General features: G+C 49.2%; 1 protein-coding gene across 2 annotated transcripts in view; it reads left to right on the forward strand.

Annotated features, from left to right (window-relative positions):
- Positions 1-14,436, forward strand: part of CTBP2 (C-terminal binding protein 2) — a 76,212-nt gene extending 61,776 nt beyond the window's left edge. For both annotated transcript variants that reach the window (XM_010581979.1, XM_010581978.1), the window contains 8 exons: positions 3,660-3,814; positions 5,119-5,263; positions 8,091-8,297; positions 9,871-10,085; positions 10,558-10,688; positions 11,525-11,652; positions 12,407-12,524; positions 14,204-14,436. In XM_010581979.1, the coding sequence (XP_010580281.1) occupies positions 3,660-3,814; positions 5,119-5,263; positions 8,091-8,297; positions 9,871-10,085; positions 10,558-10,688; positions 11,525-11,652; positions 12,407-12,524; positions 14,204-14,384 (1,280 nt within the window). In that variant the 3' untranslated portion in view covers positions 14,385-14,436. The remainder of the gene's footprint in view (positions 1-3,659; positions 3,815-5,118; positions 5,264-8,090; positions 8,298-9,870; positions 10,086-10,557; positions 10,689-11,524; positions 11,653-12,406; positions 12,525-14,203) is intronic.
- Positions 14,437-17,151: the final 2,715 nt, after the last annotated feature.

Below are 17,151 nucleotides of genomic sequence, written 5' to 3' on the forward strand. Positions count from 1 at the left end.
GAGCTTCAGATGGCGGGGAGAGCCACCAAATTGGTGAGGCTCTTGGGAGGGAGAGCTGATCCCACCCCAGCGCCGAGGAGAGCTGGTCCGCTGCCTTCTGCCCGCTCTGCTGCCCGCTGTGGAGGCAGCGATGGGTTTGGTTTACACCCCGTCGTACCCCTCGGTGGAGTGAGCCCGGTGGGTTTACAACGCGTGGCAGAGCGAAAGGGTTAATGGCTGCGATGTTTTTATCAGAATGTAGTGGGGGAGTGTCTGGCTGTTTTAATTACTTTCTGATCCGTGGCTTACCTTGTTCTTAATGAAGCAGTCGCACGCAGAACAAACGTGCTGTATGAGCTTAGGTAAAGAGAAAAGCGGACTGAGTTTGGCTTGCTTTTGTCAGCCCAAATGTTTCAGTTTGAATGTGTTTTTGCAGGAGGTAGGAACCAGGACGGTGAAGAATAGATGCAGGGTGGTGGAGAGGCAACAAGAGAGGCAGGCGAGGAAAATATACTGCGGTTGAAGTTGCAAACCTGCCAATGGTTTTTATTAAAACGTAATTTCCATACATTATGCACTTCATCTCGTATTGATTTGCTTCAAAACTTTCCTTGTCAAGCTGAAGTAAATTCCCTCATTGAAGTAGGAGAAATGAGAGACATTCCTCTGACTACCTCGCGGTTTCCAGCCGGCATTCATCCTCGGCGACTGCACTTTTGTGTGCGGGCGAGGGTGACATGCCTAAGAAGCCTGTGTCATCATGCACAATTACATCCCTAATCCAGAGCAAAGACACAGATGCTGTTTCAAAAAAAAAAAAAAAAAAGCTGTGTTTCGTTTGACTTTCAAAGAAGCTTATGTAATGGCAGCATAATAAAACCGTTATTTTGGGGCTCAGATTAAATGTCAAAGTTTCAGATAACCTGTGGTTTCGTCTTCCATGTGCCAGGCTCGCAGAAAGCCACCGCCAGCCTCCGTGTGCCTGCTGCTCCACCTGAGGATGGTCCTAGTCCCCAGTGGGCACCGAGCTCAGCTAGCCCAGAGGCATATGGTTCTGCGGCTTGGGGACAGGGATGGTGGCCACCGGGGCTGGGACCACCACGGCCACCTTGTCCTTGCGTCGGATTCCTTTTTATTTACAGTTGCGGTGTGAGGTTGATAGGTGATGCTCTAAGCCTTGGAGATCATACACGTTAGTAAGCGTTTAAGTCAGTGTTACAATTCACTCGCTTGTTAACCTGAGAAAATAATCTAGCTGTGGTATAGTGCTTCACATAGGGATTGTGTAAGCGCTCTGAGATTTGTACATGTTTTTATTCTTGCTTATCTGCTTATGGCAAGCTTCTTTCAGTTATCCAAATCGTCTCGGCGCTCTACCCTGCCTATTGACACAGTTGCACTTCCATCTGGATGAAATGCATGCAAACATAATGTATTACTTCCAGTCCATGCTAATGGAGATCTCGGTAGGAAAGACAGAGAGAAGGACCTATTCCAAAAACGTTCATGTGTAATGCTGAAAATCTTTGGTCAGGTCTGCTGGGTTGGTTGGTTCTTCATTTCTTAAAGCAGATGCAACAAAATAGGAACAGAGCGCCATTAAACCCACTCCGTTAAACCTGCCTTTTTCCATGGGGTTATTTTTTCCCATGTAAAATAAATGGAACTGCGTGCTATCCCGCGTTTCATACGCAGCAGTGTAGATCCCTCCCCAGGGCAATGCTGTTGGTGCCGGCGCAGTCTGGGAGCCATCGCTTTGGCCCGTAGCGCCCGCGTCTGTCACATGCGCATCAGCTGGTGGAGATCTTGCTAATACTTTACCCGACAGCAATCTGGACAAAAAGGCACATTTAATTTTCCCTTAACAAAAAAAGAAAAAAAAAAAAGAAATCAAGCGCGTTGCTCTTCTCATTAGTTTCTTTCCCTCACTGTTGTTTTTCTGGCACATGGGGCTGCAGTGACACGATTCCTGGCGTTGACCACAGTCCAGAGGGCTGGAGCGGTCCCCAGCCCTGCACGCGAGGGCCAGCGAAGGAGCCTCCCGCTCTCGCCTTTAGTCTGACTTACTCAAACAGTGCCACAGACAGTAGCATTTTTTCTGTAATACCCCATGTGAGATGTTTGACCCCCCCAAAATACCCAAAAAACAACTCCATGGAGTTCCCTCAGCCAAGCCCCGTGCTTGTCCAGCTCACCGACATCCACAGTTTCACTGTGAGAAAGAAGTCGTGATACCCGTGATGTAGCGTGGCAGGGGAAAACGCTCTGATCCAGAAGCAGTGAAGGCATTTAGTGTGTCTGTTAGCCCCTCAATGAAAGGATCACACAACCGCAGTGCTTAAAAGCGAGTCAGACGTTGGCTGGTAGCCCTGGAAGGTCCTTGTGCAGAAGGAGGGGGTTTGGTAAGGACCTTGCTGGGGCTGCTTTTGCGGGGGTTTGAAGGTTTGAACCCAAACCCTCCAGGTCTGGCCGTCTCATGGTGTGGCAGCAGAAATAAAACATCGCTTTGTGCCCAGAGCACCCGCTCCCCCCACCTATGCTTTTCCCAGAAACCACCTGGGTAGCCGAAAAAGATAGCTGAGATATTTTGTACAGTCCTAATGTAATAAATGGCCTCACTGAGTGGTAAATGGAGGCGTAGAAATTTCTAAGTGACTTGTCCAAAAATGAACTAGTTAATCCCCAGCAGAGCAATAAATAGGATATAAAAATCAGGCTTCTGCGGCCCTTGGTGGTGATCGTTCTTTTCCTCACCTCCGCCTGGAGAACGTGTTGTTGTGAAATGAGAAAAAAAGCAGCACAGCCGAGCAGACCCCTGAATACACATATTTTCAAGGGAGCAGCCCACAGAGAGGTGTGTGTAAGTGTGAGAAGAGCAGTGTCCTCCGCTGGCACGAGTGTGCTCGCTGCAGCGGCGGAGCAGGGTCTGTAGCCGTTTCATCCCATACATGCTGGTCCTTCACGCTGGCTCTAGCCACACATCCCAGAGCATCCTATGGGATGCAGGGATAGACCGGCTTTGGTTTTGAAAAGTAAGCTGAGCTTCGCCATTCCTACCTTGAAGCCTTTTGGTAATCAGTAAGAATATATGCCTGTATGCTAAAGAGGTCTTTGGTGTCCTGCTCTTTCTTTGCTTTTCCAGTAATCCTTTTTTTTTAGTGGATGGCTGTTCAGACTTGTCTCTCTGAGGTGGTCAAAATGATCAGTCCTTAAAAAACCAGACCAAGTGCCAGTGTATGTCTGCGGAACAAAATCCTGGCCTTCCTTGCAGACGGGAAAAAGTTACTGCTGGCTTGGGTTTCACTCCTAAGATGCTAAATAAAACGGTTGAAGAGGCCAGCAGCTCTGGCTTAGGGGGGGTTGCTTGAAACGGGGCCTGTGTCAGTGAGGATCAGCACAGTGGAGATACACCACCATAAAGTCACAGGTGGCTGAAATGGGGTTGTCCATCCCTGTCCTGGGAGCAAGCCTCGCTGCGTTTTCTCTCCAGCTGGGGCAAAACCACAGCCATACTCCCAGACAGAAAATCGAACCTTAGGCTAAACTTCGCATTGCATTGCCGTCGCCCCCCAAAATTTGTTTTACAGGCTGAAACCACCTCACCCGACACAGGAACCGTGCTGCCGGGGGGCACCTTGCCACTGCTGCCGGTGTAAAAGCTGCGCTTCTTCTGCTTGCAGGTATTCGCCCTCAAATCATGAACGGCCCCATGCACCCCCGGCCCCTCGTGGCACTGCTGGATGGGAGGGACTGTACGGTGGAGATGCCCATTTTGAAGGACTTGGCGACGGTTGCATTCTGTGACGCACAATCAACTCAGGAGATTCACGAGAAGGTAACACGAACTGCGAGGGTGCGGGCGGGCCGGGCTGGGGGACGGTGTGCTCTGGCCTTCGTCTTCCAGTTCTTCTGGAGCAAAAAGCATACAAAGCTGCGTCGGTCAGCAGATAACATCGACAGAAGTCGCTGCAGATTAAAATTCATCAAGGCTGGTTTAGAAGCCAGATGTTCTTCTGGAAAAAAAGAGTCACCTTATCTCTTCACATCAGGTTTTTTTACATCAGTATTATTAACGTTTCTCATTTTTTTTGAAGTTTGCTTGCTCGGTGCAGCAGTAAGAGAACTCTGCACCTCCCCAGCATGCGGCGCAGTTGCTCTGGCTTTGCTAACACCATCCTGCGCTGCAGCTGATGGGCTGCTCGTTTCTCCCAGCTTATTTCTCCCCAGCAGTGAGTGGGCGAGGTTTGGGCAGCGTGCAGACAGAGCCGTGCAGTATTCTGCTTGGAAGCTCAACTACTTGTAAATACTGCTTTTAAAATTATTCTTTGTGCACATTTAGATAACTCAAAGGAGGTTTGAAGTGATCAGAAATCACTTCCAGGATCTGGGAAAGAGAACTACAGATAGCATCAGTGCTGATCTTTGCAGTGCTTCAAATATTAAATGTGGGGGAAGGAGGACAGAGATCTTTTATAAGACTTTGATAGATCATAGGTGAGCCAATCTTGGAGAATTTGGGTCGGTTTGGGGTTTCCGGGGTAGCTTATGGTGCACAGCAATGAAGGTTTGAATCTCCATTGAAGGGGACAGAGTACAGCCTTATGTGACTGTACAGCCTCACACAAATCTTTTTAGGTACTCTTGAAAAGATACAGGAAAGGTTAATGTGAACAGTATGACAGATATTTGTACTTCCAGTGTACAAAAGAAGGTCAAGGAGTTATAAGTAAGTGACACACAGTTGTGTTCAAAAACAATAGATACTGCTCTAAAACCGAATTCCTGTTTAAAAGTAGAATTACTGCTGGTTGGAAGCAGAAGGATTAGCAGATAGCCACCTGGAAAAGGGTCCGGGTGAGCGACTGGCTCAGTTTTCCTCTGTCTTGTCTCCCCAGATGTAACGTCATAATTTTCAGATATCCATCCCGTCTGTTCCCAAAGGGAATAGCCTCGGTGTTGGTGGGTCACACCCCTGATGGTTTTGGTGACACCTGGAAGTGTCGGCTTGCACCGTGCCTGGGTCAGACAGTAGGCCAGCAGTAAAAACGTACAATTTACTGTGTAATATTCCTGATTGAGGAGCTGCAGGTGTCCCCTCCAGGTGTCCTGGTGGCTCCTGACGTGTCTGTTCTGTTCCAGGTATTAAATGAAGCTGTTGGGGCGATGATGTACCACACCATCACGCTGACTCGAGAAGATCTAGAGAAGTTCAAGGCCTTACGGGTCATTGTTCGAATAGGCAGTGGCTACGACAACATTGACATCAAAGCTGCGGGGGAGCTTGGTAGGTCTCAGCTCTGCACCCCATTCCCTCCTACATCCCCCCGAGTCTTTAAAATCAGCACAAGTACCTGCTGCTTCCCACAGGATCGTGCTGGCAAAGTGGAGTTGCAGGCAGGACCTTCCAAATGGGGGTGATTCGGCCCCTAAAATTACAGGTGCAGTCTACATTTTTTGCACATAGAGAATATTACGACAAGAAAACTTGACCATGAAGTAAACGAAATGGTGCAGTTTTAGAAGGCAGCTTTTAGGCTCATACTGTGTTAAAACTGCCCCATCTGAGTCCCTTGTTCCCACACTGTCCCTAGTTCCAGATGCCCCCTTGTACCAACAGATATTTGTATGGCTGTTCTATTTCTGGCACACGACAGTTGACCTAGCTTCAGAAAAATTGGAGGAAGTGTGTTTTATTATGTTTTGTTAAGTGAGATTAGTCTTTTGATCTGATCTGGTTCTTGGAGTCATGCCCACACCACTGGGAAGGTGACGTGTCGGATGGTGGAGCAGGAATTTTGTGTTGGGTTGTTGCCACCTCCTTTGCCATCTCATCAAAGGCCATTTACTGTGGGTACATGTCACATGGACTGCCAAAATACGGAGGTTCACATTGTCAGAAAGGAGCCCTTATGTCCAGCTGTGGGATTTTTCTGCACAGCTGGGTTCGGGGGGGTGCGTGTAGCCTGCATTGCGTGGCTGTCAGATGGTGCTGGGGCCACCCAGTTTCTGTACTGGTTTGGGTGGTCACAGAGACCTTTGGGTGCACACCCCCCCCATGCGAGAGCTTAATTGTATCCATTATTTTAGCAGCTGAGTTACAAATGCTTTTGATCATCTGATCCCAAGATTCACTCTATCAAGCAGTCCTACAACAGTGTTTAGGATATCTTGTATTACAGGTTATCTCTGGGGAAGTGAAGAATGACGGCCATTTCACGTGAGCTGTTTTACAAAGATAATTGCGATAAGAGAGTTTCAAATAGTCATTCCTAAAAAAGCAATTCTCAATATAGTGAATTATTTTTTTTCAAGAGGAGAACAGTGTCTTCTCAATGTAATGGTTTCTTCATGTTTTTAACTCTTATTGTTATTATCCATTATAACAATGTTCTGAGGCTTTGAACATCAAGAAAGGAAAAATATAACGAATAAAGTAATGGGATACTGCAGTATAATCCTTCTTTTTATACTTGGCAAATTGGGTGGCCAAATGATGTGGTTTCGAGTAGAAAATGTAATGACTACCCACAAATGTAGCGTAAAGTTTAATTGGTATTGCTTTCCATAAGGTAGTTTTTAAACTGTGCAGTCAATAAATGGCCAGTGTCTGAACGCGGTGCCTGGCTGCACACTAGCGGCCGCCTGCACCTTGCTGGCTGGGCTGGTGGGACCAGTTTCGACCCACCAGAAAATACCCCCAGGACAAGATGCTGGTGTTGAACCATCCACCGTGGGTATTTAACCCTCCCGGTGCCGGCAGCTCCTGCTCCTGGGGGCACAAGAGTAAATAACAGAGCTCGTGGGGACCAGAGCATCGTGTCCTTGTCGCCTGAAAGGGAGAGGAGGCAGACAGTGTTTTCAGGGGTTGGCTGGTGGTGGGTTTTTTCACCCTGTAGGGTCAGTCAGTTTTTCTCCCAATTTCTGTAGGTCTTTCAGACAGCCACAGGGTAGAAAACGGTTTTAAAAACAGATAGGCAGCTCCTGGGAGCAGGGATATTGGCAGAGGGATGGGAAAGAGATTTTTGATTTTGAATCAGTGCCCCTTACAGTGGAAGGGGATTTTCTGAATATCTTATTCTGTCTTTATCTCCTACTTTTTCATGGTTTCTGCTCAAAGGCCCCAGTCCAGTAAAGCACTTAAATACACATCCATCTTTAAATGTGTGTTTAAATCGCATTGAATCTGGTGGGATACAAGCATGTGCTTAACTGCTCTGCTGAATAGATGTGAAATTAAGCACACCCTTACACACGTTACTGAGCCTGGACGGGGCAGTGATCGATGAGGCATTTTCAGTGAACTTAATACTTGCAGCTCCAAGTGGGGACGCCACAAAATAAACCTTTTGTGGCAAAGGAACAAAAGGTCTGTTATCGAGACCCGCGCCAGGACGGGCGGGTGTGCGGTGGCGGTGCTGGGGCGGGAGAGCTGCTCCGGCTTGGCTGTGCCCTCTGCACTTCCCAAATTTTGGGAAAGCCTCCAAATTTTGTGGCAGGAGCGATTGGTTCCTCCTGCAGGAGTGTGGGTGTTGGGTGGAGGCTGTGCTGATGGTATGCATGCCGTGGTGGTAGCAGTCACCCCGAGCCTTGCCGTGGGGTGTTTGGAGTCGACTGTTTTGGTGCTTGTCGGTGGAAGGGGAAGCCGGCCCTGCCACGCTGACCTGGTGCACCATCCTGCTCGAGTGCACCAAATCGTTGGTCCCTGAATAATTCAATGGTTGAACAGTCTTACTGTGGAAAAGGAGTGACTTCTGCCAGTGCGATTTAAGTTGCTTTGAAGGTCGATGAAACTAAACAAGAATAAGTCTTTCTATTGCAAACCGAACCTTTGCTGCTGGAATTACTCCTGCGCAGCTATCGCGCTTGAACTCTGCACTTGTCCTTGCTCCAGAGAGACGCTGGGGCATAGGGGACCCCTCAGCATTACCGGTCACGGTGGGTTTTTTTCAGGCTGCTGTACCTAAACCATGCACGCCCTTGGAAAACATTACTCTAAATGCTTAAAAAAATGACGGGTGATGGGCCGGGAGCCCCTTTTGCTTTGCCATGGGGTGAGCGGCCGGGGCTGCCCTCCTGAGCCACGGTTGTGCTTTGTGGTGTCGCCTCTGCAGGGATCGCCGTCTGCAACATCCCCTCGGCCGCCGTGGAGGAGACGGCCGACTCCACCGTCTGCCACGTCCTCAACCTCTACCGACGAAACACGTGGCTTTACCAGGCGCTGCGGGAAGGCACGCGGGTGCAGAGCGTGGAGCAGATCCGGGAGGTGGCCTCCGGTGCCGCTCGCATCAGGGGAGAAACACTCGGCCTCATCGGCTTCGGTACGTTAGCGAAGGGCGGGCAGGCTGCGAACGGTGCGTTCAGCACCGCCGGCCCGGTGTTCAGCCTCTGAGGAAGACTTGGCATCACTTCAGCACCCCAGGAAGGACCTAAAATGAGAGCTGTATTTTGTGAGCCTTGGCTGAGTCCTTGGAGGAGCGCTGGTGAAACCCAGCAGCACCCCAAGAGGGACCATGCTGCCGTCTTCTCCCGAAAAAACCCATCCCTGAGCCACGGCTACACCAACCCGGCTCTTCCTGAGCCATTCTGCCCTGCGCGGTGGCAGGGCTGTGTAAAACAAAGTTTGTCTTCAGTTCACCCATAGCTACAGAGAGCTTCATCATCAGCGGTAGCTTCAGCACTTCTGCTGTCAGCCCTCTTTCTTTGACATCCCTTTTGGGAGCAAAGTCCAGCCAGCGTAAGATGGTTCAGGCAGCAGAAACTCACCCAGCACTTCATGGCCAGACACAGACACAGTGACAGAAACTTGAGCAGAGGAGATTTTGGTGAGATCCCGGTTTAGGGAGCAGTTCTGGCTGCATTATGGGGCCTGTGCCCTCCAGCAGCTGGAGGGCGGCTGCCATCGAGGCAGCACTGACTGGGAGCCAGACCACAAATGTTGCAGCAGTATTTCGACTTGCTTTCTGTGCAGTAGCCATTCTCCCCATTTGCTTCATGCTGTTGTCTTGCAAAGCCCTAGGGTAATTAGTGCAAAAAGCTGGAACATGAGCATGTTTAAATGGGGAAACTGAGGCAAGGCAGGTGGGTGAGGTTAGAGCAGAAGAGCTGGGTCAGCCAGGGCTGATGTCCCCTGGTCAACCAGGCATCTCTGGGGCACCAGGAGTGTACATGCATGGGGGGGACATTGTGGTGCACCACTAACCAGGCACGTGCTGCGCTGCCGCACCGCCACTAGCTGGAAAAATTAACAGATAAATGGAGCCTGCGCAGCCCTCGTGGTAGGGACGGGCAGGGGGGTCTCCAACACCACCACAAACATCCTTGCCCAGCACAGTGGCTGTAGTAGCCCTTTGCTTCCAAGCCACGACAGTTGCCCAATTAACCAGCCGTTCAGCCAGAGGCTGAAAAACCTATCAATCACATACAAGTTGCCTAAAGAAGGTGGTGCTTTTTTCTTTCCTTTTTTGGCTTTTCTTGGTAGGCGCAGCACCGCAGAGGATTATTTCGCTGCAATGTCCAGAGCCGCACGTCAGTGGGGCTGAGCCGCACGTTGTGCCTTCCCCACCAGACCTGCATGGGCATGGATGGTGCCATGTATTCAAATGGCCGTGAGCTGGCAGGTGCCTAATGGCCTCGCTCTTCATTTTGTTTGGGTTTTTTTTTTTTTTTTATTTTAACACAAACATCTCACTGAAGCCAAGCACACCTCTCCCTGTGCAAGGTGGCCTGGATTTGCCTTCCAGCCAGCTTCCCTGGAAGCCCAGGAGGTTACAGGGGACCCCCATGGCAGTCCCCGGGCTAGGCTGGGGGGTCAGAGTATGGGGCAGCTCAGCCACGTGGAGCTGGGGAGGTGGGAATCGGTTAAATTAACTCCTCTCTTTCCTTTGCACACAGGTCGCACTGCGCAGGCGGTCGCGGTCCGAGCCAAAGCGTTCGGCTTCAACGTGATATTTTATGACCCGTACCTGCAGGACGGGATAGAGAGATCCCTGGGCGTCCAGCGGGTCTACACGCTCCAGGACCTGCTCTATCAGAGCGATTGTGTCTCGTTGCACTGTAACCTTAACGAACATAACCACCACCTTATCAACGACTTCACGATTAAGCAGGTAATTTGTCTTGCACACACGACCGAGGAGAGCACTTTGCTCTTCAGTGGGCAAACCGCGAGTGTCGGTGCTGGCCGTGGGTCCCTCTGCGGTCACGGCCGCAGCGAGCCAGTGCCTCGGTGCCTACGGGCTGCCTCCAAAATAGCCAATTACACCCAACAGCCCGTCTGTCTCCCCACGGTGTTTACCTGGTGCTACCAGGTAAGCAAGCCCTATGCCCGTGGTGCAGAGGCAATGGCAGGAGAAGGTTTTGTTTGCCGATACCAGCCAGAGCTAGGCTTTCCGTAGAAAACCCATGTACGCCAGGATGGGGATTGCTCTGGGGTGGGAGCACAGCCACTCGGCACAAAAAGCGGGGCGCAGTCGCGGGAGGAGGCACCCCGGGGCACCCGCTGCTGTGTCGGGGTGCGGGTAGGACCAGGTCACCGCACCGAGCTCACTCTCATCTCTCTGTTTTCCCGGCCACCTCCAGATGAGGCAGGGAGCGTTCCTGGTGAACACGGCGCGCGGGGGGCTGGTGGACGAGAAGGCCTTAACTCAAGCCCTGAAGGAAGGACGGATACGAGGGGCTGCGCTTGACGTGCACGAGTCTGAACCGTTTAGGTAAAGCTCTGGGTTTTTCTGGGGTTGCCGTCTGTACGCAACAGCCACGCGCCTTGTTGCACAACGTCAGCGCTGGGGGACAGACCTGCTGGTTTGGGAAAAGGTTGCGGCACCTTTGCAGCATCCGTCAGGTGTGGGCTGGCACCGGGGTTACAGGTGTTCAAAGGTACTGTGGGAGCTTAGAACAAGCAATCGGCCTGTGTTTTTAAAAAAAAAAAAAAAAAACAAAAACAAAGCGCTCGCTAGAGCATAAGAACAAATGTACTGTGTGAGTGTTGGGTATTTTTGCCCGCAGGCTGCTGCTAGCTGGGAAGGGGTTGGTTATAAGTGAGAGCACAACTCCTCTTACCACAGATGGGGGATGGAGGTAGCATCAGTGGTTTGCTTGTGTTTTCAGAAGCAATTTAAAAATTAAAGTGTGCTCCTACAGAGGGGGAACCCCCATGTCTACTCCTTCCCACCCTGGGCTCGGTGACCTGCAGCCTGTCCCTGCATCCCCACGCTGCTGCAGAGACACCCCCAGGCGTTTATTCCCACGGGAACGTTACAACCAACCACCCAGTAGGCTGTTTTTTTGGGTCTGTTGGCTCTTCTTTTGGTGCATTTTCAGTTTGCACCCTGCACTGGAGCTGTGCTTTCTCCCCAGAATTCCCGTGGCCATTTTGGGCTGGCAGGATGCTGTCGGGCTCCTTCCAGCCCAGGTGCCGCAGGTGAGGTACTGGGGACTGAGGCTTGCATACGCAGAGGGCAGGCCACAAGCCTTTTACCATGCGTAACATATTTTATTCTTTCTAAACATTGATTAATCTTTCTTTTTTTTTCCTCCCTCCTCCCAGTTTTGCTCAAGGCCCGTTGAAAGATGCTCCTAATTTAATTTGTACTCCCCACACCGCTTGGTACAGCGAGCAGGCGTCACTAGAGATGAGAGAAGCTGCTGCTACTGAAATACGGCGTGCGATCACAGGTACCCAGCCCTGCAGAGAAGCTGGGGTTAGCTCATGTGTGCGCCTGGAATGTGAACCAGGAGGGGCAGAGACGGGGCTTCACCCTGCCCATGTCTCAGCAGGAAAAGAGCCGAGAAAGCAAACTTTACTTTTCTGTCATTTGGGCACGTTTGTGGTTGGGTGAGGGTTTTTTGTGGGTTTTGGTGGGTTTTTTAAATCATTGGGGCACTTGTGCAGCCTGGCAAAGATTAGCGTCTGTGACTGGGAAGAAAAGGACAGCAAAGCAATAATTGCTGCCCCTTTTAATGGTGCTAACTCAAAAGATGGTGCTGACCACAGCCAACTGCATGCCAAAGCCAAATCCCAAAGCAGTGAAGGCACCTGTGTCCAACTCTTGCTGTAACTGAGCTCGCTCCAAGGTGGTGGTCACGATACACCAGCAAATGGGTGGTTCTCTTGTCCTAAAAATTGCCCTCCTTGTTAACATGGAAGGCATAGCTTCATGCATGGCTAGCCCCTGCTTTGAAAGCAGTGGGCTCAAGGGAACAGCTTTCCTGAAGGCAGAGAGTTAGGACTGAGGGTAGGAAACTGGCCTCCAACTCTGCACCTCAGGACAGCCAAAACGTCCTTCTGAAACAAGGGATATGGTACTTCTTGGGGATTTTTTTCCCCATCCTTTATATTAACAAAGTGAAATGAAAAAACTGTAGCTTATTAGAGGGTGATAAAGCTAGGACCCGCCTGACACATACTTACCTTTATTACCAACTCCAGGGCGCATCCCAGAAAGCCTAAGAAACTGCGTGAATAAGGAATTCTTTGTCACAACAGCTCCGTGGTCAGTAATAGATCAGCAAGCAATTCATCCAGAGCTCAATGGTGCCACGTACAGGTAAGCCAGAGAACAGGACCAGCGCAGCGGGTTCCCTGCAGAGTTTTGGGAGTCCAGCTATAAAGTGAGCAGGAAAGCCCAAGTAACAACTTCTCCACTGGCTCACCTGGTGACTGTGAATTTCCCCTCCTTGGGGCTTGATTTAACCTCGGGTTTATAAAACCTCCCGTTTATAAAGCCTTCCTTCTGGTGGGCCAGCACTCACTTGTACAGCATCTCTGTAAATGGCAGGACCCCCCCACTCAGACCCATGAACAGGCAGGACATTACTTCTAAACGGAAGAAGCAATTGCAGATTTGCTCTGCATTTCTGTCCATGCACTGACTGCTGTGAGCCTGGCCCGGCTTGTGGGTTAATGAGCCCAGGTAAAAACTCCAAATATAGGTCCTTAGTCAGGTGGCCTAATTTCTACCTAAATCCCAGAGATTAGGGTTGCTTATTATTCCACTTTGGACAGCTCAAAGCACACCAATAGGAGACATTAGGCACGAGGACTCAGCTGGAGCACGGGCAGCCTTCAGCATATCACCGTTACCAAAAATACTCTGAGCTACAAAAAGCACCTGCGGGGCACATCAGGACGCGTTACAGGGCAGAGAGAGGCAGGAGCGCATTCGGCAGCGGAGCCCTTGAGAGGGCAAACTCCCGAGCAACGCGTGTGCCGTGGCCCCGCACGCTCGCACCTGCCTCCGGGTCACAGGCAGCAATTGCTCGCTTTGACCAGCAGAACCCATACGCTGAAACATCCAGCCCTGGTGAAAGCGTCCCCCCTTGGTCCTGCTCCGAAGCACGTGGGCAATGCCATTACCCTGAAGACAAACCTTGGCTTCCCAGCTTAACCTCTGCCTCTGCAGGGTGCTTCATCCTTGCTAAGCTCCTCGGGAGCCACGGCCCCGGTGCCCCCGTAAGCTGGCGGCTGGGGTCAGCTCAGCACCTTTACGGGCAGGTAAATCCTCCCATCCCCTCCCGGCTTCCACCTCCGCCTTTCCCTAAGGAAGCAGCAGGGAGGCGCTTGCGGTTGGAGCCCTCAGTCCCCACGTGTCCAACAGACCTCCAGAGGGTTTTGGCCTCGTTGCCCCCAGGTCACACCTTCCCTGCGGACAGCTCAAGAAATTCGCATTTCTTCTCCTTTCTCAAACTCAGTGCCGTTTCTTGGAATACATGTAACTCGCCCCGCTCTTAGAAAGGAACGAAGGCGGACTAGATCCAACCCCATTTTTCAGCTGTGCTCTCTGGTTACACAAAGAGGATGCAGCTCACTTTTAATAGAAGGAAAACTTACAAACCGGGTGTAGGTGTTCACAGGTATTCACACACCAGGATGATTAACTCAGCGTGCTAGCATTTGGCATTTCGGAGAGCATTCAAGATGATTCCTTACCCAATTTTTCGAAAGAGAAAGGCTTCCTTATGGTTCAACGACCTCTTAGAAGGTACAGAACAAGACAGAGTCCCTGTAGCATAGTGGAGGATGCTTACCCAAGACACAGCAGCATTGATTTAACATTGAGCTGTCCCTTGTAGTTTAAAGGAAAGACCGAACTCGGCTCTACTAGAGAAGCGGAATCTCTCTGCTGCTCATTTTCTCCATAGCCTCTGCGACGGCGGTTGGGTGATTGGCGCTGTCTGTGGCGAGCTCTGACATGACAAACCTGCCTCTCTCTGTCCCCTCTCCCAGGTATCCCCCTGGGATGGTCAGTGTCGCACCGGGAGGAATACCAGCAGCTATGGAGGGCATCATTCCCGGAGGCATCCCTGTTACTCACAATCTTCCCACAGTGGCACATCCTTCCCAAGCTCCATCTCCTAACCAGCCCACAAAACACGGGGACAACAGGGAACATCCCAATGAGCAATAGCAGATAATTTAAAAATCATTCAATAAACTTAGGACCAAGAGACATTGGAAAAGAAGTTATACATGAACTAAAAAAAGAATTTGATACGAAATTTGTAATGTTGATTTTGGACAGACGCATCATTGATGTTCCAGTGTTAACGACAAAGTGATAGCAGTCAAGACTGGGGAGAAGCCCTGAAGAAGTCACCTGCTTACTGAAGCGCTGAAAACTAGGATGTGATACATTAATGATCAACTTCTGTTATTGTGTGTTAAGTTTCCTTCATCTGTGCATCAGTCACATGAATAAAAAATAGATTTTTTTTCCCCTCAATTCCTTGGGAAGGACAGGGCCTCTGCACCTGTTTTCAAACCATTGCATTAAGCCATCTTTACAGAGTTAACATAGAAATGTTAGAGGAAACCATTATGTGGCTTCAGCCCTTTCCTTACTCTTTTATCTATCTGGTTACCTCTTCTAACGGGAGGCATCAGTACTGGCTTAGACTTGGAAGAAAAAAAAAAAATAATAATCCTTTTTGCAGTCTCACAGGGCCAGTGACGTGTAACAGAAGTTCTCCTGCCAGGTTTAAGTTCTAGCCATTCCAGCCGGGATCCGTGGGATGGGGAGGGCAGAAAGGGCTCCTGGCAACGGCCGCTGCCCTCCCAGGCTAATGAAAAAACAAACTGCCAGTCTCTTCTCTGCCCAATACACTGAATAAAGTAGCTGTGCATTCACCTACGCCCTGCAATGATGCAAGAAAAAAAAAAAAAAAAAGAAAAAAAGAAGAAAGTATTAAGTTTCACACACTATTTGTACTCAAATATATTTTCTCAGTTTTAAATCTGCAGCTATTTTATCAAGTGGAAAAAGTCTTGAGCTGGAAAGGGTTCAAGAATAATGTTGCATTTCCTTATGTCTCAGGAAACACTTTTTATGGTAACTTGTCAGACTGTCTATGAACAAAACCCACTTTTTTAGACATTGATAAAAGTCTTCTTTTCTTCACGTGATATTTTATACAAGAACACTTCAAAATGTGTTATTAGATGTGACTGATTTTAACAAATCCTATTAGATTTGTATCAGCTAGTTACATGTTATATTCATAGTCTTTTGTGAATCATCGCCTTTTTGTTTTTAAAAAGATGGCCTATTTTGAGCCTTTGTATGGGTACATTCCTGTTTCTGTGACAAAAAAAAAAAATCTTAAGCTGTCCCAAACAGAAAAAAAAAAACCAATGGCTATCAGAAGTATGTTTTGTTTTAGTGTGTTACCGTTATTGTATTTGTTTATTGTAAAGGTGGACATTTAGCGTTCAGTGCAGTTTTCAATAAAAAGTGATAAAATTTCTATAATTTCTGAAAGGCAAGAGCTCTCCCTGCAATCTGACTAATGCTTCAAGTTGAAGACACTGAGAGTGCACCATAAGGTACAGAAATGTAACTCTGATCACACTGTGCCCTCCTTGGAAACAGAGTAAGATTCCCCAGCGGAGAGCAGGTAAGTTTTCCTCGAGTCTGACTTCCAGCACTTGAGCAGCAGCTGGGACCTGGTCCCATCACAGTCCGCAAGATGGTGACACTGAGAGCGCCAGGATTGGCACCGGCCAAGGATCTGTCCTTGGCTTCCTGCAACCGGCTCCGAGAAATGCAGCAGAAACTCGGTGCAAGCTTGCCAAGTGCAGGTCAGTTTTTAAGTTGCACTGCTGGGGAAACGCTTGCTGAATTTAGTTTCCTATCCAGACTTTCAGGTGGTGCTGTCCATAAGCTGTAATTTGTGAATATTTAAAATCAAATGGGACATCCTATGCAGTTTAGGTGGAAAAAGATCACTATGGTTTCTGTTAAGCTACAAAAAAGCAGCTATACCTCAACATTTTTTGTACATACTCGAGAAATGAAGCATTAACAAAGCGCTAGGGAATAAAGCTGAAAACCTGTGTGAGAGGTGCCAGCAGCCTCAAGCCTCACTAGACAAGAGGCCTGTTCTTCTGTTTCCACCCTGTCTTTCATATTGTGTCAAAGAGTGCCAGCACATGCAGTGTTACATGGGGCAAAGACCGTGGTCTGGAAAGGGACTTGAAAAAAGGTGAAACCAAAAAGTGTCTAGGTTACAAAACTCTGTATTTTCTTTGCTTTAAATTAAACTGAAAACTAGTTACCAGCTTCAAACATGTTAAAAAAAGAGGTCACCTTTTATAGATGAGTGACCACTCTTTGTCAGTGATCAACATAGCACGCCAGTGATTATCCATGAACACCACAAGAAACCAGGATGATAAAACAGTTTAGTTACAGAGAAGGTATTTGGGAAACACTGAAACGACGGTAAAAACCAAGAGGAACACATTTAATTGGTGTTAAGGTTTAGAGTTGTTTTAAAAATAAACTAGCTCTGGTACTGTGATTTGTTTTTAAATAAGCAGTTGCATCCCAGATGGGTGCAAGTACTTCCCTGTCTCGCAGGATCTCGTGCACCGGTGGTTCCTCGGGCTTCCGCCGCCATCAGTGGACTCCGCACCAGGACAGCAAGAGGCTGAGCTCAGACCCCACAGGGAACAGCAAATGCTGTAGTGTTCATCCAACACCCAACCTCCCTCTCAACCAAAACCCAAGGACGGATGCGAACGTAGGCAGACAGCTTCTACTGAAGTGCTACAAGCTCAACAAGAGTAGAAATTAAGAGATCCCAAGGGTTACAAACTAAAGGACATGTTTTGGTAATGGACTGCAGTTTTGGAAGTTCCCCTCCGCAGTTGGGTTTCAAGCGCCTGCAGTGCAA

The sequence above is a fragment of the Haliaeetus leucocephalus genome, unplaced genomic scaffold (genome assembly GCF_000737465.1).
Source record: "Haliaeetus leucocephalus isolate CR32 unplaced genomic scaffold, Haliaeetus_leucocephalus-4.0 Scaffold830, whole genome shotgun sequence".
NCBI lineage: Eukaryota > Metazoa > Chordata > Aves > Accipitriformes > Accipitridae > Haliaeetus > Haliaeetus leucocephalus.